At 41.9% G+C, this 19,925-nt stretch overlaps 1 protein-coding gene across 2 annotated transcripts in view; it reads right to left on the bottom strand.

Moving 5' to 3' along the window:
• The window catches only part of LOC146549951 (ERC protein 2), a 161,796-nt gene that overhangs the window by 90,437 nt on the left and 51,434 nt on the right, over nt 1-19,925 (bottom strand). For both annotated transcript variants that reach the window (XM_085259342.1, XM_085259343.1), the window contains exons 7-10: nt 18,523-18,660; nt 14,792-14,980; nt 9,667-9,708; nt 9,137-9,330 (exon numbers count right to left, since the gene is read on the bottom strand). In XM_085259342.1, coding sequence (XP_085115468.1) covers nt 9,137-9,330; nt 9,667-9,708; nt 14,792-14,980; nt 18,523-18,660 — 563 coding nt within the window. The remainder of the gene's footprint in view (nt 1-9,136; nt 9,331-9,666; nt 9,709-14,791; nt 14,981-18,522; nt 18,661-19,925) is intronic.

Here is a 19,925-nt window from a genome sequence, read left to right as displayed (position 1 = left end):
GAAGGGGGACCGGAGGGTGTGTTCCAACTACAGGGGGATCACACTCCTCAGCCTCCTGCCAGGGTGCTGGAAAGGAGAGTTCGTCCGCTAGTCGAACCTCGGATACAGGAGGAACAATGCGGTTTTCGTCCTGGTCGCGGAACACTGGACCAGCTCTTTATCCTCTCGAGGATACTTGAGGGTGCATGGGAGTTTGCCCAACCAGTCTACATGTGTTTTGTGGACTTGGAGAAGGCATTCGACCGTGTCCCTCGGGGTGTCCTGTGGGAGGTGTTGCGGGAGTATGGGGTGTCTGGCCCATTGCTACGGGCCATTCGATCCCTATACAACCGTTGTAAGAGCTTGGTTCGCATTGCCGGCAATAAGTCGGACTCGTTCCCGGTGGGTGATGGGCTCCGCCAGGGCTGCCCTTTGTCTCCAGTTCGGTTCATAATTTTTATGGACAGGATTTCTAGGCGCAGCCAAGTGGCGGAGGGCTTTCGCTTTGGTGGCCTCAGAATCTCATCTCTGCTTTGATGTGGTTCTGTTGGCTTCATCGGGTGAGGGCCTCCAGCTCGCACTGGAACAGTTCGCAGCCGAGTGTGAAGCAGCGGGAATGAGGATCAGCACCTCCAAATCTGAGGCCATGGTTCTCAGCCGAAAAAGAGTGCCCACTCCGGGTTGGGGATGAGTTCCTGCCCCAAGTGGAGGAGTTCAAGTATCTCGGGGTCTTGTTCGCGAGTTTGGGAGAAGGGAGCCGGAGATCGACAGATGGATTGGTGCGGTGGCTGCAGTGATGCGGACGCTGCACCGGTCCGTCGTGGTGAAGAGGGAGCTGAGTGTAAAAGCGAAGCTCTCAATTTACCGGTCGATCTACGTCCCTACCCTCACCTATGGCCACGAGCTGTGGGTAGTGACCGAAAGAACGAGATCGCGGATACAAGCGGCAGAAATGGGTTTCCTCCGAAGGGTGGCTGGCCTCTCCCTTAGAGATAGGGTGAGAAGTTCGGCCATCCGGGAGGGGCTCAGAGTAGAGCCGCTGCTGCTCCACATCGAAAGGAGCCAGCTGAGGTGGTTCGGGCATCTGACAAGGATGCCCCCTGGGCGCCTCCTGGGTGAGGTGTTCCGGGCATGTCCCACCGGGAGGAGGCCCCGGGGCAGACCCAGGACACGCTGGAGAGATTACATCTCTCGGCTGGCCTGGGAACGCCTTGGTGATCCCCCGGATAAGCTGGAGGAGGTGGCTGGGGAGAGGGAGGTCTGGACCTCTTTGCTTAGGCTGCTGCCCCCGCGACCCGGCCCCGGACAAAGCGGATGAAGATGGATGGATGGTTTGAAAAGTGCTGCATAAATAAGGAGTATTATTAAATTCTCTTAAGAAGCACAACGTGCACACAGGTATTTTCACACGCGCACGTATGTACACTGAAAGGAGGAGAAGAAGAATCTGTTTATCCTCTGATCTTTGATGTCTCTGTGTGTTTTTAGAAGCTTGCAGGCATGTCCATGGAGAGCTATCTTGCCATGAGGGCATATCAGTTATCAGACAAAGCTGCTACTGGCACAGGTGTATAAACCAGCAGACACGCTGGTCCTGTTTGATAGCTGATATACCCCCATCAGCCCATCGGTGCAAAAATTTAATAAGGATTCTGACCTGAGCGAAGGCGAACGAGAGCACGAGGAGTGTGCAAAGAAGCAGAAGGGCTGGGTCGCATGCGAGTGGAAAATATGAGAAGGAACAGTGATTTGTTGATTAACGAAATGAGTAAATTCTGCAGGGAAACAGTATTTTATTGTGGTGACATTTCTTTGAAAGATGAAGTGTGAGAGAGAAAGCAGTGTGAATAAGTCCAGCCATTTCCTAAACCGAGCGTAATAAGTAATTTTTCACATTTCCTTTTGCTTCTTCCACCTGGAGCTCTCCACACATCCACCTTCCAACATAAGCAGCTCCACTTTATTTCTGGATGTCACCAGAGAGCTTGTTTTTCCCCTCGTATATCTCTTCTTACATATTTATATAGCCCTTTCTTTATTTCAGTTTTTCCATTATCACTTTGATATTTTTGCTTGATGTTTGCCTTGTATTTCTTCTGTAGGAATAAAAACATAAAAACTAATCAGTAATTCTCCTTGTTGATCTACTGATGTCCCTCTTTAGGATAGCTGCTGAGTGGCCAGTAGCAAGCAGCTGTGGTCATAGTGGGTTCTTACAAAATCTGATTGTGGTCAATTGTGAATATAGAGTCATTTCCCATGTAAATATAGGTTAAAAGAAGCAGCAACTTTTAAAGAACAAAACAAACAGATTGCTATCTTTCCCTTCACAACACTTAATTCTTACTCTCTCGTTTCTTTGAATAAACCGCCGAGTGGAACAAAATCCTCAGATTTCAAGTAGACAGGGACACGCTGGCACAGTCACGGCTCAGGGTTGTACAATATATTGAATAACAGACAGATATGATCTGAAGTAAAAACATTTTCTAACTAATGTAAAAACTGAAGGAATACAGAGAAGACAAATAGAAGAAAATGAAAACACGGTGCGAGTTAATTGGGAGACACAGATGCTATCTGAGATTATAATGCCATTTTCAACTCTCATATTTTGTCTTTGTGCGTGTGAGTGTGTGTGTGTGTGTGTGTGTGTGTGTGCGTGTGAGTGTGTGTGTGTGTGTGTGTGCGTGTGAGTGTGTGTGTGTGTGTGTGTGCGTGTGCGTGTGTGCGTGTGAGTGTGTGCGTGTGAGTGTGTGTGTGTGCGCGCGTGCGTGTGTGCGTGTGTGTGTGTGCGTGTGAGTGTGTGTGTGCGTGTGTGTGTGTGTGCGCGCGTGCGTGTGTGTGTGCGCGCGTGTGTGTGTGCGTGTGTGTGTGTGCGCGTGCGTGAGAGTGTGTGCGTGTGTGTGCGTGTGAGTGTGCGTGCGCGCGCGCGTGTGTGTGTGTGTGTGCGCGTGCGTGTGTGCGTGTGTGTGCGTGTGAGTGTGTGTGTGTGTGTGTGCGTGCGTGTGTGAGAGTGTGAGTGTGTGTGTGAGAGTGTGTGCGTGTGTGTGTGTGTGTGATGGGGTCCAAGAAAGAAAGAAAGCAGTACAGTTTATACGTTTACATTTTTAAATTTGAATATGTGCATTTTACTCCACTGAACACAACTATTCCCTGTGTGTGTCAGAAAATAGTCCTCTTCTACTGTGGGTTTATCTCGCTTACAGAACTGTGAAAAAGTACTAATTTCTTTATACTGTATGTTACTGCAAAGGAGCCGGAGTTTCTTATTATTTTTAAGGTGCTCTTGAACAATTATTCCCCAGGCCAGTGAGGTTTTTCTTTATTTTTTTAGTTCAGCCTGGACAGTTTGTGCCTGACCTACAAAAACACCAAAAACACAATCTGACAGATACAAAATAGTATTTTTGCACCAACAAGGTGTTTCCCAAACAGCTATTAGCCAAACACCTGCCATATCTCAGCATGGTGTTTGACATGCTCTCGCCTTAAGAAAAGTGAGGAAACTGGTCAAGCAGAGGACAAAAGAAGGAGTGGTACATGTGAAAAATATCTACAGCAGATGAACAGTATCTGATAGTCATGTCCTTAAAAAAAGAGGGAAAATCCAGCAAAAATCAGCAGACTTGACATGGGACCTGTGAGATGCTCTGGCCCTTCATTTGATCCATCTACTGTTCGCCAAAGCCTCATCAGAAATAGTCTCAGTGGAAGGGTGGCTGTCAATAAGCCATACTTAAGGAAGGGAAACAAGGAGGAAACACTGAGGTATGCCAGATTACACAAGAACTGGGATGAAAATCAGTGGCAGCAACTTGATTGATTGGTAATTTATTTCAACATGTGAACAATATACAAGTACATTTAGAAAAGAAATGAGAGAAAAAAAAATATACTATACAAATTACATACAAAAAAACATTCTGATTAATTTACATGTTGAAAGGGAGTGGGAAGAAGTATACACTTATTTAATCCCACCCCTGTCCCATAAATTATCAGTGAATATTTAGTCAGCTTCCTTACTGATATAATTTGTAATAAAAATAGTGAACAGATTTCTGATATACTATATACTATAATATCACATCATGAATTTTTTGTTTGTTTGTTTTTAAATAGAGACATTCACTTAATTTAAATATTTTCCTTTTCTTTATAGATCGAGAAGATCATATTTTTATAACTCTTTTTGAACAGTTTTATGTTTGGACATTGCTTTAATTCCATATTCAGTTTGTTCCATAGTTTCACTCCTTGAACAGAAACACAAAAGCCTTTTCTTGTAGTACGAACCTTCATTGTTTTGAAGTTACAAAAACCCCTTAAATTATAACTTCCTTCTTTCAAAAAAAACATACTCTGAATATTACCTGGCAGTTCTTTATTTTTTGCTTTGAATAGAATTTGTGCTGTTTGGAATTTCACTATATCGTCAATTTTCAATATTTCAGACTGCAAAAATAGTGAGTTTGTATGTTCCCTATAACCTGCATTGTGGATGATTCGAATTGCTTTCTTTTGAAGAGTAAAAAGTGAATTCAATGTGGTTTTATAGTTATTGCCCCAGACCTCTGCACAATAGCTTAAGTATGGTGAAACCAGTGAACAGTAGAGAATATGAAGTGATGTTCTGTCGAATACCTGTTTTGCCTTGTTTAGTACTGCAATGCTTCGTGATACTTTGGAATGAATATATCTTACGTGAGCTCTCCAGTTAAGTTTTTCATCTATTATTACCCCCAGAAATTTATTTTCACTGACTCTTTCAATATCAACACCATTTATTTGAATCTTTGCATTTGTATTTAAACTACTATTTCCAAATAACATAAGTTTAGATTTATTCAAATTTAATGATAATTTGTTTTTATCAAGCCAGAACTTCACTTTACTTATTTCATTAGTCATATCCTCCAATAAATTCTGCAGATCATCACCAGAGCAAAAAATGTTTGTATCGTCAGCAAAGAGAACCATTTTTAATACTTTGGACACTTTACAGATGTCGTTAATGTACAAGTTGAAGAATTTTGGACCCAAAACTGACCCTTGGGGTACACCACAAGCAATGTCCATACATAAGGAGCAACCACCATTTATTTTCACAAACTGCTTTCTGTCACTTAAATAACTCCGGACCCAATCTAAAACTACCCCTCTGACACCATAACGTTCCAGTTTTCTTATTAATATATCATGATCTATAGTGTCAAATGCCTTTGTCAAGTCTATGAATAACCCAGCCACATATTGCTTTTTGTCTATGGAATTTGTGTGATTAATCCAAATGTGATATTTTCTGCTCAAGTTTTCATCAGTATGTATGGAGAAGGTCAGGAAAGAGGTACAACAGTGAGGGATTATTGTACATCTGTGAAACATGGTGGAGGCTCTGTCATGGTTGGGAGCAGCTTTTCAAACAGTGGTGTTGGGGTTGTAGTCAAAATTGATGAAATTATGAACCATCAGGTTTTGATCCACCGTGCATCTGGAAAGCATCTGATTGGCAACAGGTTCATGATCCTGAAAACACTGACAATGCAGTAAAAGCATACCTGGATAGGAAAAAACACAATGGAGCTCAATCAGTCATGATCTGGCCTCCCCAGAGTGTAGACCTCAACATTACAGAAGCCGTGTGCGATCATCTTGACAGAAAACAGAACAAAAGGCAGAAACATCCAAAGAAGAGCTTTGAATGTCCTTCAGAAATATTCCTGGAGACTACGAAAGAGTTCAGACTGTTTTGAAAAAGCAGTCAAACCAAATACTGACGTTCAAGCTTGTTAGAACTATATAATTGCCTTATGTACTGTATTTCAATGTAGAGTAATCACTGCACCTAATTCCCATTTTCTTGACAAAATATCAAGACACGAGGGGTGGCTCAAGATTTCTTCACAGTGCTGAATATTTCATCTATTTAACAGTAAGTTTCAGGTCAAAATCATTGTTTAAAACCCACACCTGCATTAGAAAAGCCGACTGTTTACAAACATATCAATGAATAATTATTAGAAGCAGAGGTAATGTGTGTATCAGCACCTGGAGTTTGATTATGTTCACAGTAATGCAGCCAAAAATGACATGCATGTGTTTATGTGTGCGCATGTATTTGTTTGTCATCCTTTCCTTACATCTTGACTCGACAATCTCACTTTAGACTCACACACATAAACACAAACACACACATACGAACACACACGGACTCCCTTTTCCTGCAGCCCTCCCTCACATACCACAGTTCTTACATCGTCAGTAGCTGTGGTACTGTGAGACTGGATGGCTGATTTATTTTTCAAGTTTAGCCCCCAAATTTTAAAAGTATGGGGCTGTCCAAGCATCAAGAAAACCATACAACATAATTCCAACAATTAATATTATAAGTTTATGAGTGAAGGAGGCAAGAAGGAAAGGAGAAGAATTAAGGCTTTATGTTTCTGCCACAATTTATTCCTAAAATTTGTGAAGCTGCATACACTCCAGTTCAGTGTTTCTTCTTTGACATCATGTTGAAAGTTAATTAAAACCTCGTGTATTTTAATTCCCACAAGTTGTTCTTAACTTCCAAGTATGTCAGTCCTAAAAAATGTTTGGGGGGGTTTCTTGTTTTGTTTTGTTTTTTAGTCCATCACACACAGACGAACTGCTTGAAGAGATCTATAACCGCGAGAGATCTATTTAACAAATCCGTCAGAATTAGTACGACATGCTGATACGTTCCACAAAGCCTGTTCAATGTCACTGATTACTTTGGCAGATTAGCTTTACGTCTACTGTACACTAACAACAGTAAATAAAACGTCACCCATAAACTACCCTAATGTTATCACTGATGACTTAGAGTAGATCACTAAGCAATCAACAAGCTGCGAGTGAGACTCCCCTGTGCTGGAAGGTATTTATTACAATGGCCTGTTAGCTCCATCCATCTTTGACTCTCTTTGCTTCACTGCCAACTGGATGAGAAAGTGTCTATTTCCTCATCTGTTCTCCCTCTCCATTCAGATAGTGGTTAATAGGTCATCTGACTGACTTCCAACAGAAACACTCTGATTAAAAAGACATTCATCCTCTGCCCAGATAAGCTACATTCCGCATGCTCTGCAACAGAAGTCCAATCAGCACACAGACACTCGTCCGCCCATGCGTTCATATAACACGTGTGCAGAAACACATATGCAAAGATTCTTCTGTTTCTGTTTAATGTCTTTGTTAAATCAAAAAGTACACTGAGAACTAACACGATTTGTTGCCCCACAATTTTCTATAGCAGACACACATGCTAACAACTACTGTACAAACAACTATTCTGTGTGTGTTCATAGCAACTCTGCAGGACTACAATGGGCCTTGATCTCACAGGCCGGCTTGCATGTGACCTCTGACCTGTGCATGCCAACCAGAGGTGAGGGTTCGTGCTGATAGGAGGGACTGGCTGACACTAATGAGACAGCGGGACCAAATAAGATGGATGAGCTGAGGGGAAAAGGAACTGTTCCAACGATCCAAAACGTTTGCGGCCCAGAAATCGCTGCACACCCACATGCACGGACACTGCACATGCACCAAGTACGATGAGCATGCGTATGACCAGGTCATGAAAGTTGCAAGTGAATGACAGAAAAATGTAAACAAAACAAAAATATCCATTCTTGCAGAGATGCACGGAAAAACAGAGTAGAGTTTGTGAACAAATTCTGTAGGAGCTACTGCTTTCCTATTACTTGATGCTTAGGAGTTCCCACAGAGTTTGAGTCAGCGCATGGTTTCCATGCCAGAGCAGCCAGTCTGTAAAATGGGTAATGAATGAGGCAGGAAACTGTTGGATCCAGAACATACAGCTCATGCAAACTGATTCCAAGCCATTCAGAACCAGAACAAGTGTTAACACACCTGATGAAGCCAATGTGTGTGAAAAATGATTGTTTTCATATTTTTTTAAACTCATGCCCCAACTTTGCAACCCGTGATCCACCAAAAGACTGATTCACTATTAATCTACATATACAGACACACGCCTAAATACCACTTTAAATATCACATTTCAAACTCAAAAGCATTCTCTGTACACATTTCTGTGCTTCTTTTTCACCCACACACACACACACACACACACACACACACACACACACACACACACACACACACACACACTGTATGAAATAAATATGCAGACAAACACTAACATACTGTACTTCTGCCTTGGCACTAAGCAACTACTCATTTGGGTACATATACACACCATGCCAATCCATAAATCAGATGATAATTGAGTAGCACTGTGCCAGTAATAAACAGAGTAGTATAAACATCCAGTGTCTGGGCTGGATACAAAAACCTCCCACTGGCATGCCGCTGGCTGCCTGCCTGGCAAACTCAAAGGCTCACTCACATACACACACAAACACTGTCACAGGATGCATTGACAGTAGTCAAAAGTAATGCAAAGACATTTATATAAACACACATATGGATAATTTGATATGAGAAAACACAGATGACCGCACTGATGACAGGATTGAAATGTGTGCAAAGAAGATTTGCAGACGTCAACACGAAAGAGAAGCTATATGTCTCCACAGGAAGCATATAAAATCTCTCATTGTGTTATTACTGTGACAGGAATGAAGACCATAAATGGATTATGCATTTACTGCCCCAACGAGACAGTTAAATCTAAGCTTCCTGAGGCTCAGATACAGTCAGTTCCCCCAATTTCCAACTTTATACCTGAGAAAATTTAAAAGGAGCCAGCAACCACAGCATGATGTCAACGTAATGATCATGGGCAGTGTGAGCAGTATTATGACGGTGGGGTTAGCGGGCACACTAAATATCTACTTACCCATGTCTGCAGACATTGACAGATAAAAACAAATAATAAGACATTAAGCCAAATGATTAGACTGATATTTAAACAGGTCACATTCATTTTCTGGACTGATTACATCAGGCCAAAAGAATGGCAACATAAAAGTGGTTTCAAGTGCTAGGACGACTCAATCTAGACAGTTTATATTTCATGGATTACCCCTTTATAAATACAGCACGTAGGAATGAGCCGAGGCCTTACAAAGATCCGGTTACACTCTAAGAACACACAATTTCTGACTTGTTACGAAACTGACTGAATTCCTTAAACCCTCACCTTTCAAGATCAGAGATTTTTTTCTCCTTGCAGGATTTGTCCATCTCGGCATCCTTTAAAGCTCCCATCAGCCTCTCCACTTCAGCTTGTGACTTCCTGGATTCCTCTCTGTAGCGGCCAACTTCCTGCTCTAGGACCCTCAGACGATCTGTGATATCCGGACACATCTTGACTGCTTCCTCTGTAGTTTGGATCTTTGAGTATATATGTTTGTGTAAGCATTGGGGGGTGAGAATGGATTCATTAGGTACAAACACAACCATGTGTGAACTGCTACCTAGACAGCATGAAAGCATTTGAAATATTCTCCACGTTGACCACTTCAGATCATTGTCAGACGTAGCTAAACACTCACACTTAGGCTTCCTGACACTTTACGGTTCATTACCAAAGAACAGGTTCAGATAAATAGAAAAACATTTCAATTCTTTTATTATAAGCATATTAATATAGCTGAGCCTTAACCTATTAGCGCTGTTAGCCTAGCATGTAATATGCTAACAGCTAGCACTAACAAAAAAAGAACCTACCGTGGGGCTCACTGCCGGTGGCCCGTCTACTTTGGTTTTCACCTAGTTAAAAAAAGAAATTGTAGATAAACAAATAAACCTTGTGACATCCTGCAGGACTAAATCATTGGCACTGATAATTATACAAGAGCAGGTGTGTTATCATCTTGCATGAACCGAAAAGGAAAAGGTAAGTCAGGCCTGAATTCTAGGTTACAATTCATAATTTAGCTGCCTGCTTTTCTGTGGTTGGCTTCTATCAGTTCCCTCCTCAGGGCATCTTTCATGTAGAGCTAGGAGTTCATTATCATTATAAAATTACATACTTGCTCTGTTTTGGCTGCGATTTTATGAGACCACCAAACATCTCAATTCTTTTCAAAATAAATGCTGAAAGAAAAAAAGAAAGAACACAGTTATGCTGATCAAACCATTCTCTGAGAAAAATATCCCAAAGGAAGTTTCTAACCTAGAATTATCTTTCTCTGTGTTTCTGCTTTTTTCTCCTGGTCTTTACCTCTCTCTGTCTACTGTGTTTGTGAAGGTTATTTAACTTGTTGAGACAGCTGAGGCCACTCGTTTAAACATCATCAAGTGAATGTGCACAAACACTTGTGCGCGCGCACACACACAGACACACAGCCATGTTTCATCCACTTCAGAGTATATTACGTTTACTTCCACCTACTGCCAACAGTTCCCCTCACGCTAACCTCAACCACTACTCAACCAAAAACTAACCATATCTTAATCCTAACCAAGTCATCATACTCAAATTTAATGACCTCTGTTATTTTGGCATGCGCTTCACCTCCCAGAGGAAGTAAGGTCGACACAATGTAACTCAGCCTTTTTCATCTGGCAGGCGGGTCTGCACCCTACCCTTTCATTAACGTCACCTCTTGTGCTCCAATGTGTTATTTTTTCAGTGGAATCCCATTCAACACTTATTATATAAAAGAGGTTATTGCTATGATAATTATTTTCATCCAGACAAGCTGTCAGTGCTTAGGTAAGTTTGTGCTGAGGGATTTATTTAACATCTATTCATTAGCCCAAGCTTTTAGCCTCAGTACAATTTACATTCTATTTATTTAGCTCCTAGTTTGACCATTTTTAGACAACGTTCACGTTACCGTTTCTTCTCGGCAAATACAGACAATATTAGAGCTTAACATCAGTTATGTTGAGCTATTTTAAATGCATATAACATTACAGTACTTATATAAAGTCTGTACTTTTAGTTTACTATTCTACTTTTTTATGAGTGATTTTTTAACAAACTAACTTTAAACTGTTACTTATTAGCCTGAGTAGATCAGCAGTTTGTTAAATCCTCAGACCATGCCAGATTCAGAGTCATTTAAATTACCTTTTTTCCCTATTCTGATGCTCAGCTTGAACTTCAGCAGGTGATCTGGAGTTGCTACCATGTTATTGGCTCATTATGATTATAATGAGAATATTCTCAGGTCCACATAAGCCTATGACGGTACATAAAGTTCATGACTTGTCACTATGCTTGTGCTGACTATCAAGGATCTTGGCAACGGCTCGTCCTTCCCTCGTTGCTGCTACATGAGGCTGAAAACACTCATTCATGTACATCAATCCACATCTTTCCCAGCCCAAAATGCTTTAGGCCTAAGTGGACCAGAGCATGCTATTTTCTTTCACTAGAGCACACAGACAAGTGTGGAAACCAGTGGCTGAGAGGATGGTAGGTCTAAAAGGAATTTGTAATATTATGAGAGGGGAAAGGCCAGAAAAGATACAATTACATGTACAGTCAAATTCTTATTATCATTCCTGGAAATGTCTCTTGGGTGTAAATATTTCAAAATATGTTAAATATGTGTAGTGTGGAGCAGGGAAATTATTTTACTGCTATTGTTAAATAATTATCATCAGTACCATTGCATTAATAATATAATCTGCAGTATGATCATTGCTTTAACAATGTAACAGATAGCTTTAAGAAGGCCTTAAGATGTTTATGATGATGTTAACCTTGTATTTCAGATGCAGTTATAACTACTTTATACATATTGCATATCTGTGCTTATTTGAGTTGATGTTCAGGTTCTTTAAAGGTCTTAAGCTTCACTGACGTGACTGTTCAGGTGATACATGCTGAGGGAAAACTAGAACATAGAAGGAATTGCAATACATGCTTACAAAACACTTATATATCAGGTCATTTCATATTAAGGTTTTAGTAGAGGTTCTTGGTTAAAACATTTATTTAGTAGAAGACATACACATAGTCTCAGTGAGCCTCTGGTCTAGTGAAAGGTCAGAAGTGCAACAGGTGAATTGAGAAAGAGCATTTGAGGACGAGACACAGACAGTTAGTAGGTGAAGAGGTGACACAGAGAGCATGTGAGGTCGTGACACACACACATGAGTTAGATTTATTTAGAGGAGAGAGAGATTAGTCATGTCTGGATTGTAACGGTGAAAGTGTCTCGGTAAAAGAGGCCTGTGACTCTGTGCTGAGTTTTTAAACACCTGGCCAAAGACTACCCAGCAACACTGAGTCTGACATGACAGCATATGACATTTGCCTGGTTTGAAAAGAAAAACGTGTCTTTTGAATAAGAGTCAAGTCTTTTAAGGTGTGGTGCTGCCTTGAAGATTTTAGCCAGCCCGCTCTGAAAAGGTCACTGCCTTCCCCGAGGTTCTTTCCTTTGAAGAGCTGGTGTTTAGTTCTAGAAGTCCTTTAATAAGCTTGGAATCAACAAATACTGTTTTATGGGAAGAGGATGAGGATGCACTTAAGCCAACAGAGCCCTGAGGTCACGATAAAAAGCTCCGCTAACAGCTTGACTGAGTCAATAATACCAGCATCTGCAGATACTGTCAGTGGACCACTGTGTGTACATGACCTGATGACAAACACAAACTCTGCAGCTGCTTGAGAAGCAAATCATATTTGTCCTACGAGAAAAAAAATTTTTTCTCCATCTTTGGAGGTCTTGGTGTTTGTCAGGTTGAAATAAAATGATGTAACCATGTAAAAAGCATTTAATGCGCAGCATGTGAAGGATGCTTATATTAACAAAAACAAAAGACCCTCCAAAATCGTTGTGACTCCACCTATTAGAAGCAAATACAACAAATGCAAATTTGGCCACTATTCCCGTGAAGGTCCCTGTGCACCTGTCGAGTCTCCTCAGGCTCCTGAAGAACATAATCTCTGGGGTTTGTGGTTAACCAAAGCGGTCATAAGAAGTGATGATCCTTGATCGAGGGCGGGCCAGTTGCACACAGAGGTTTATGTTTGGTCCCTGTGCATAGTGAAATTGCAAATGGTCAGAACCAACAGAACTGGGTTTCCCTGTAGCACATAAGGAGACAAGCATGAAGGGCACAGTAGAGAAATTGAAATCAGACAAAGTTTTTTACTTTTTAATGGAGGAATCACAAAACCATTTTATTGCACTTAGTACACTCCTCCATTGATCGATCCATTGCTCCATCCTCCATTCATCCACCTATCCATCTTTTTTCTGCTGGATCTGACTACCAGTCTAAGCAGAGAAGCCCAGACCTCCCTCTCTCTGACCACCTCCTCCGTCACTTATAGAGTGACATCAAGCCAGCTGAGTGAACTGAGCGTGTACTGTGTTGGCCCTGGAGCCTCCTCCCAGTGGGTTACCAGTGCCCTACCCTGGAGTTAGGCCCAAGCAAATGGGGGACTAGCTTATCAGCGAGAGTCTGGTGGTCAAACCTTAGCCCTTCAGGCCAGCCCTCCTGTGGACCCACACAACACAGAAGGGTCTATCAAGTTCTGTGGTATGTGGGTGGCAAAGGCAGAGGCCTTGGCAGTCCAATCACCGATTACTGGACCTAGTAGTATTCAACTTTTATTCAAATTTTAAGCATACAATGACGAAATATTCAATAAAAACGCCCAGCTTTTATTAGTGCATTCAAACTAGACAGGGAGAGCAAGCTGCCATAAAAAGCTTTGCACTGATCTGACTGAGTCAGAGCAAGAACTGACACAACAAAGTGTAGCGTTTAACACTGGATTTAAATTGTTAATTAAATGTTGTCGCAATTTGATAACTTTGCCATACAAAACCTTGGAGCACAGCTTTTACGATGCCTAGAATTTGTTAAGTAAAAGCAGCAGTCAGCAGACATCTCTGCGCTGAAGGACTCATGAAGGAGTGGTAGATAAGTTTGATCAGGATCTAATCAAGCGCCAACATAATTCCCCAGTGACCTCCCAAATACTTATAGCATAGCCTGTCCTGTGCCACAGCGCTACAGGATCAACAACACCGCCGCATTTAAATGCACGCAGACACAAACAGCAGACGTATCGACAGTTGCTTTTGTGCTGGCATGCAGGGACATGCCGACAGAGACACACGCATGTATACAGGTACACAACCGTCATCGGTCTTTTTGAAGAATCTCTAAGTTTACATAACAGATTTGATTGCTGCGGAGTACACAAAACAGTCTAATTATGGCAGCACTTCTGCCACAGTGCGAATCTGTTTGCTACAAAAAGTTATTGAGCTGCTGCCACTTTCATGTGGTGCGGTATCAACATCCAAGAAGATATCATTTCACAGGAATGAGATGTGTGTACGCTTATTATGAGTATAAAAGAAAACATTCTCATAAATTCTGGCAGGACAGGGGTCTGTCCTGGCTTGTAAGCCTAGGAGAAGAAAGAAGGAGAGAAAAAAGATTGCAAGGCCCTCGACTTGGCACCCGCACAGGGATACAGGATCTCTCAGATCCATAAATCACTCTCTCTTAATTCATCCTTTTATCCCGTGGGACAAAGTGCAGGCAGGCCCTCTGCTAGGAAGTTGCTAACTATATTGTTGATGCTCACGGGGAGGTAATAATGTGGAATTACTCTTATTGTAAACGTTAGCATAGTAAGTACAAGGTACAGGAAGCATATTACAAGCACAACAAACATATAGTGGTTGTACTGATGGCTGTATGTCTGCAGTCCACACACATAACAGACCACCTCTCTTGTGTGTTCACAGTGCCTGTGTTCAATGACTGCAAAACCATTTTTGCGCAAAATGTAAGAGCCATGCATACTGCACACACATTTGTATTTTCTATTATCTAAACATCAATAGATAATACTTGAGTCCACACTGACCTCTGCATCTGGTCTCTGGTTCTGGGATGGGCTGGGGTTACCGAGCTGGTTCTGAGGCTGTTTCTGGGGGTGCATGACTGACAGTTTGTCTTTTAATTCGTGGTTCTCCTTTCTCAGCTGCTCCAGCTCCTCCAGCCGAACCCTGTCCTCCCGGTCCTTTTGTTCCCGGAGGTTTTCAATCACTCGCTCCTGAGACAGTGAGAAAGTATAAGAAGGTAAAATAAAAACTGATTTGGCAAGTATACGTAGGAATAAGAAAAGATCTGCACAAAAGTATGTTCATTACACAAAGCAGAAACGACATGAAATAAATCTGTTTTCCATCCATTGTGCAAAGGATTGCCAGCCCTGTGCCATTATAATTTTTTCCTATCATTATCGGCAGTATCTTGCCGAATAGGATCTCCAACATTCTTTACAAAGTGTGGCCAAAGACAAACTCATAAATGCCCACCATAAATAATACTGCTATAAATAATCGCAGTGACACAAAGGGATGGGAGCCAAGTAGAACAGAAAGAGGAGGAAGGAAGAGAAGGGCTGAGGGACAGACAGATTTACTGTGGGTGAATTAGGCAGTATTGTAGATCACTCTCTAACAACCACACCGCCTGCTGATAAACCGAGCTGCAATGTCACAAACATCATTTGCTCCTTTCTCTAATCACGTTGGACAGCAGGACAACAGCTCTGGCCTTAAACCAAGTCCACCACATGGGAGGTTGAGCAAGGTGTGCGTGTTAAAGTGAATGTGTGCGTGTTTAGGTGTGGACTGAAATGATTACCAGGGTGTTTATTCAGGTGTTTATTTAGGCGCAGAGCACAGCTCAGCAATGAGACTTTACGACGTGGCATCACCGCATGATTGGCAACTTTAAAGTCCTGGGTAATTGGACAAATACTGCACTAACTAGCCCTGGCACAGTACATCACTACACGGAGAGGGCAAGGGAGAGAGACTGCTTGGCTAACAGGTCCTGACTCTGCCCACTTTATGAATATCTAGGATGTCTGGGGCTTAGAGAAAGACACCAGGGTATGATAATAAATCTGGCTCTATGAGGCCCAAGTGTACTGCACACATAAACAACAGAAAACACACATATGACATCACAGACAAGCACACATACATGCACTACAGAGCAGTGCTCAGCATGGGCACAGTGCCCCAGCCTGTTAATTAGAACCACAGCAGTGTGGCTAGTGACTGGCTCCAAGAGCAGGTTTGTGACAGAGTTTGTGATCAGCAAGACACACACTCGTGCTCGTAAACACATTACACACGCCCTGTGTTGACCACAAAGTCTGAAAAGCTTGCCAGCATTCTCCTCATCACAGCTGAATAATATGTAGGCTGCATCAGAAGTGGTTTCTGGGTAAACAAATGGGCCGGCGCAGAAGAGGGATTTACAGTTTATTGTGCCATTATGCAAGGCTATGTGCAACGAAAACAAATGCTGGTGCTAAAAGACCATTTTAAGTGAAAACATCTATGTGCTGTGTCGCTCTGTGTGCTGCGAATACACTGAAACCCTCATTAACCAGCTTCTAATCTATTAACAGACAAAATGTGTGAGCTTACTGTAAACCCTTCTTGATTGAATAGATACAATCAAAGGCTGCAGGTCAATTAAATAACAATCAAGGAAATAACAGAGATAAACAAGAACACATACAGAGAGAGGAAAAGGAAGTCAGACACTCCTGTATTTGATTCCACTTAGGCTGGTTTTCACATTATCGGTGTCTAAACAGACTGCCTGAAAGATAATTCCACAGTGACACTTACTATATGAGCTAAAACTCTTTGAAATCTGTACAATCGCATGCAGGACTCCAAGTTTTGCTCCTGCAAGCCAAGAGAAATATATAACAGCAAATGCAAAGGCTCAAATGCTCAGTGGCAGAGGTACAAACGTGGCATCCACTGCATAACAGTGCAGTACAGCTGGACATTCACAACTGTCCTAACTGTGAACTCTTAACCAGCAGCCAGTGCCAACGAAATGTAAACCAGTATCGATCTTTAAGCCTGCTGTGCAAACAAACATGTAAATGGGAACCATTTCTTAGCCTCCAGCGCCAAGATGATAATTCTTTAGCCTATAGTAACAACACATGTGAGCTAGCAACAACTTTAAACATGCAACAAAGCGAGGAGAGACGGAGTCCGTCTGAAATCAAGCCAGTCACTTCAAGACAGAATGTATATACTGCTAGACCAGGATGTGACATCTCCATGGTGATGCTGTGTAAAGCAATTCACATCAAACTCTTTCTTTGTTGAAGCAGGTCTGCAGTTAAAGATCGCTGGCACCATTAAACCATGACTGCAAATCCATAAACAAATCACTAAAGATTTGTGTAGACAAGAAAAATAACACCATTATTCAATGCAATCATTTGCTTCAGTTTCTCAGCTTCTTTACAGGAACGTCTTTGCCCTGGAAGAGCGTTAACTCAATGTGTAAAGATTTAAACATAAAAAAGAAAAGAAGCACATCGGCCAGCAAGGTGATTTTCCTGTGAGTGGCAGCAGGCTTGCTCTGTGCTGGTGAGCTTCATGGTGACCAGCTGCTCTCTCATATTTCAAAAAAAACAACAGACAATAAGTGTTTACAACGAACATCCAGCCCATCTATTTCCCATGTGGAGTAAGTCTGTTTGGTTGACCTTGGATCACATGGCAGCTGTTAAGCACAATGATTATGTCTACACTGAATCCTCCTATTCATGTAGACACATGCAATACTGTCTTAATTAACTGCTTTATTTGTTGTGTTATTGTATACACAAATCTGAGTCTTATGTTGGAGCATTACAGATCTTCATTGGGCCCAATTATTGTGTTTATTTGTCTGTACAGTTGTCCTTTCTTATTTTATCTGAAGGCCTTTATTGTGATAGAAAGCTTAAAGAGAAGAGGAGGAGAGAAACTGAGGATGCACCATCGGATACAAACCTAATATTAGAATAACACTCAGCAAGTACTGACTACATCCCACTGAGACTTTACATCGCATGGCATGTGCACAGTATGTTTGACTTCTTCTCTGTGCATAGCTTTGTTATCTGTTATTGCATTTCTATTCCATGTATTTGCCCAGCACTGTTTTTTCTCCTTTCCTTATTAAAACTAACATTTTTCACTCTGCCTTCACCCTTGCATTCCTTGACCTCTCCCCCCATTAATTCTAAGGCCACCTCTACCATCGGGGCTGTGCCTCTTCTGCCACTCAGCTTTTCCATCGCTCCATTTCTCTTACATTTGAAACCTTTATCCTCCTCATTCTATACATCATTCCCTCCCTGCGCCCGGCCCAGTTACAGACATGGACTAATCCTCTGTGTGTGTTCACCATAGACTTCCCCTCTACCAGTCCCTCATTCTCTCCCTTACTACTTACAGATAGGACCACATCTAGTGTGGTCTAAGCCTATAAATTAGGATTTTATGTCGTTAAATTATGGCTGTGAGTCACAGTAAAGCATGAAAATTAATTAAACCATAAGCCATATCCTAGCTTCCCTGAAACGCCTGAAAGGGTAAAACTTTCCACATTACTCCACACCAACCAGCGGACTTTCACATTTTTCAAGCGTTTTGTCCTTTACACCTTCCATCCATCCAGCAACAAACAGGACAACATCTCTCTGAAACTCAATCCTTGAGTGTTGATTTTCACCTTTTCTTTTTGGATACTTACAGTGCTTTTCCCCATCACTCTTACCTTTTCTGATAAAGCTTCTTCCAGTGTAGCCAGAGCCGTGTCTGTGTTGCTGGAGTCGGTTTGAAGGCCCTGAACCCTTTCCCTCAATCCAGCCACCTGTTTGTCCTTGTCCTTTAACTGCTCCAGCAGGTTCTCAATCTGGGGAGGAAGAACAATGAGAGTGAAAACAAAGGAAATCCCACCAGTGGAATATTGTTGTTAAACAAACACAAAATATTCATCATGACTGATGGAGTCACACAAAAGTTTAGACCAAACTTGGAAAGTTAAGTAGCATTTTTACCCAGTTGTAACCAACTGAAGGCTCACAACTGGAGATTGTTTGTACCCATGAACCGCACACATACTTTTTGGCCCCTGGGGACCCATCTAGAAGAGGAATCAAAACACTGAGTCGTTTGTAGAGCTTCTGACTGCATTTTCCTGCTGTTTTGTCATCGATTCTGATGTGACGTCTCAGAGACAAGCAGCAGTGAAAGCCTCGATATAGCAGTTTGCATCACAAGAATTATAGATGAAAGCACAGCATGCAAATACATTTATTGTATGTCTGTCTATTGGAACAGTAAAAACACCAGTGCACTTCTCTGTGGCTGTGGAATACTTATATTATTCTATGTTTTAATCTACTGCACCACAGCTCTTGTGTTTCTTGTCACTTGTATCACATAAAATGCCTTTTTTTCTTTATATTACTGTGTGTAGATGGTTTTCTGTCATTTCTACAGTTTCTTGCTGTATTTGTGTCCTGAGCTTTTACAGGGTCTGGCCCACTAGGGTCTCATCTCTAGGGTTTACAGAGAATTATCTGAAAAAGAGAAAATAGGCAGTGAATTGCAGTCCCCATGGCATAAAAGGTCAAAGAAGAATGAACAGACTGCTTCCAGCTGACAAGAAAGCAAAATAACTCAAATAATCACTCGTTGCAACCAAGGTATGCAAAGAGCATCTCCTTCAAGCAGACTGGCTACGATGCAGAAGACCACCGCGTACCGTTCCTGTCACCTAGGAACAGGAAATTGAGCTGTAATTAACATGGGCTCACAAAAACTGGAAAATAGAAGATTGGGGGGCAAAGTGCCTGAATGAGTTTCCATTTCTGCCGTGACATTTGGATGACGGTCCAGAATTTGTCTTAAAAATCATGAAAGCGTTCACCCGGTGCTTATCAAGAGTTCAGGTCAGTAGAGGTGTGGGGGATATTTTTTTGGCACACTTGGACCCTCTCAGCCCCCTGTACAGTCACCTTAGACGTGTGGTGTAATGAGAGATCTGCACCATGGATCGACCGTGGTTCCTCACATGACAGCAAGAAACAAAATCTCTGAGAAATGCTTACAGCACCTTGTTGAATTTGTGTAATGTAAACGGAGAAAGTTCCAAAAGTAAAAGGGATCCAAACT

The sequence above is a fragment of the Mchenga conophoros genome, linkage group LG20 (genome assembly GCF_057382185.1).
Source record: "Mchenga conophoros isolate Kocher_MC1m ecotype Shallow Benthic linkage group LG20, M_conophoros_male_GT1.1, whole genome shotgun sequence".
NCBI classification, from domain to species: domain Eukaryota; kingdom Metazoa; phylum Chordata; class Actinopteri; order Cichliformes; family Cichlidae; genus Mchenga; species Mchenga conophoros.
The sequence above is the reverse complement of the archived record's forward strand: the minus strand, read 5'-3'. Positions and strand labels throughout refer to the sequence as shown.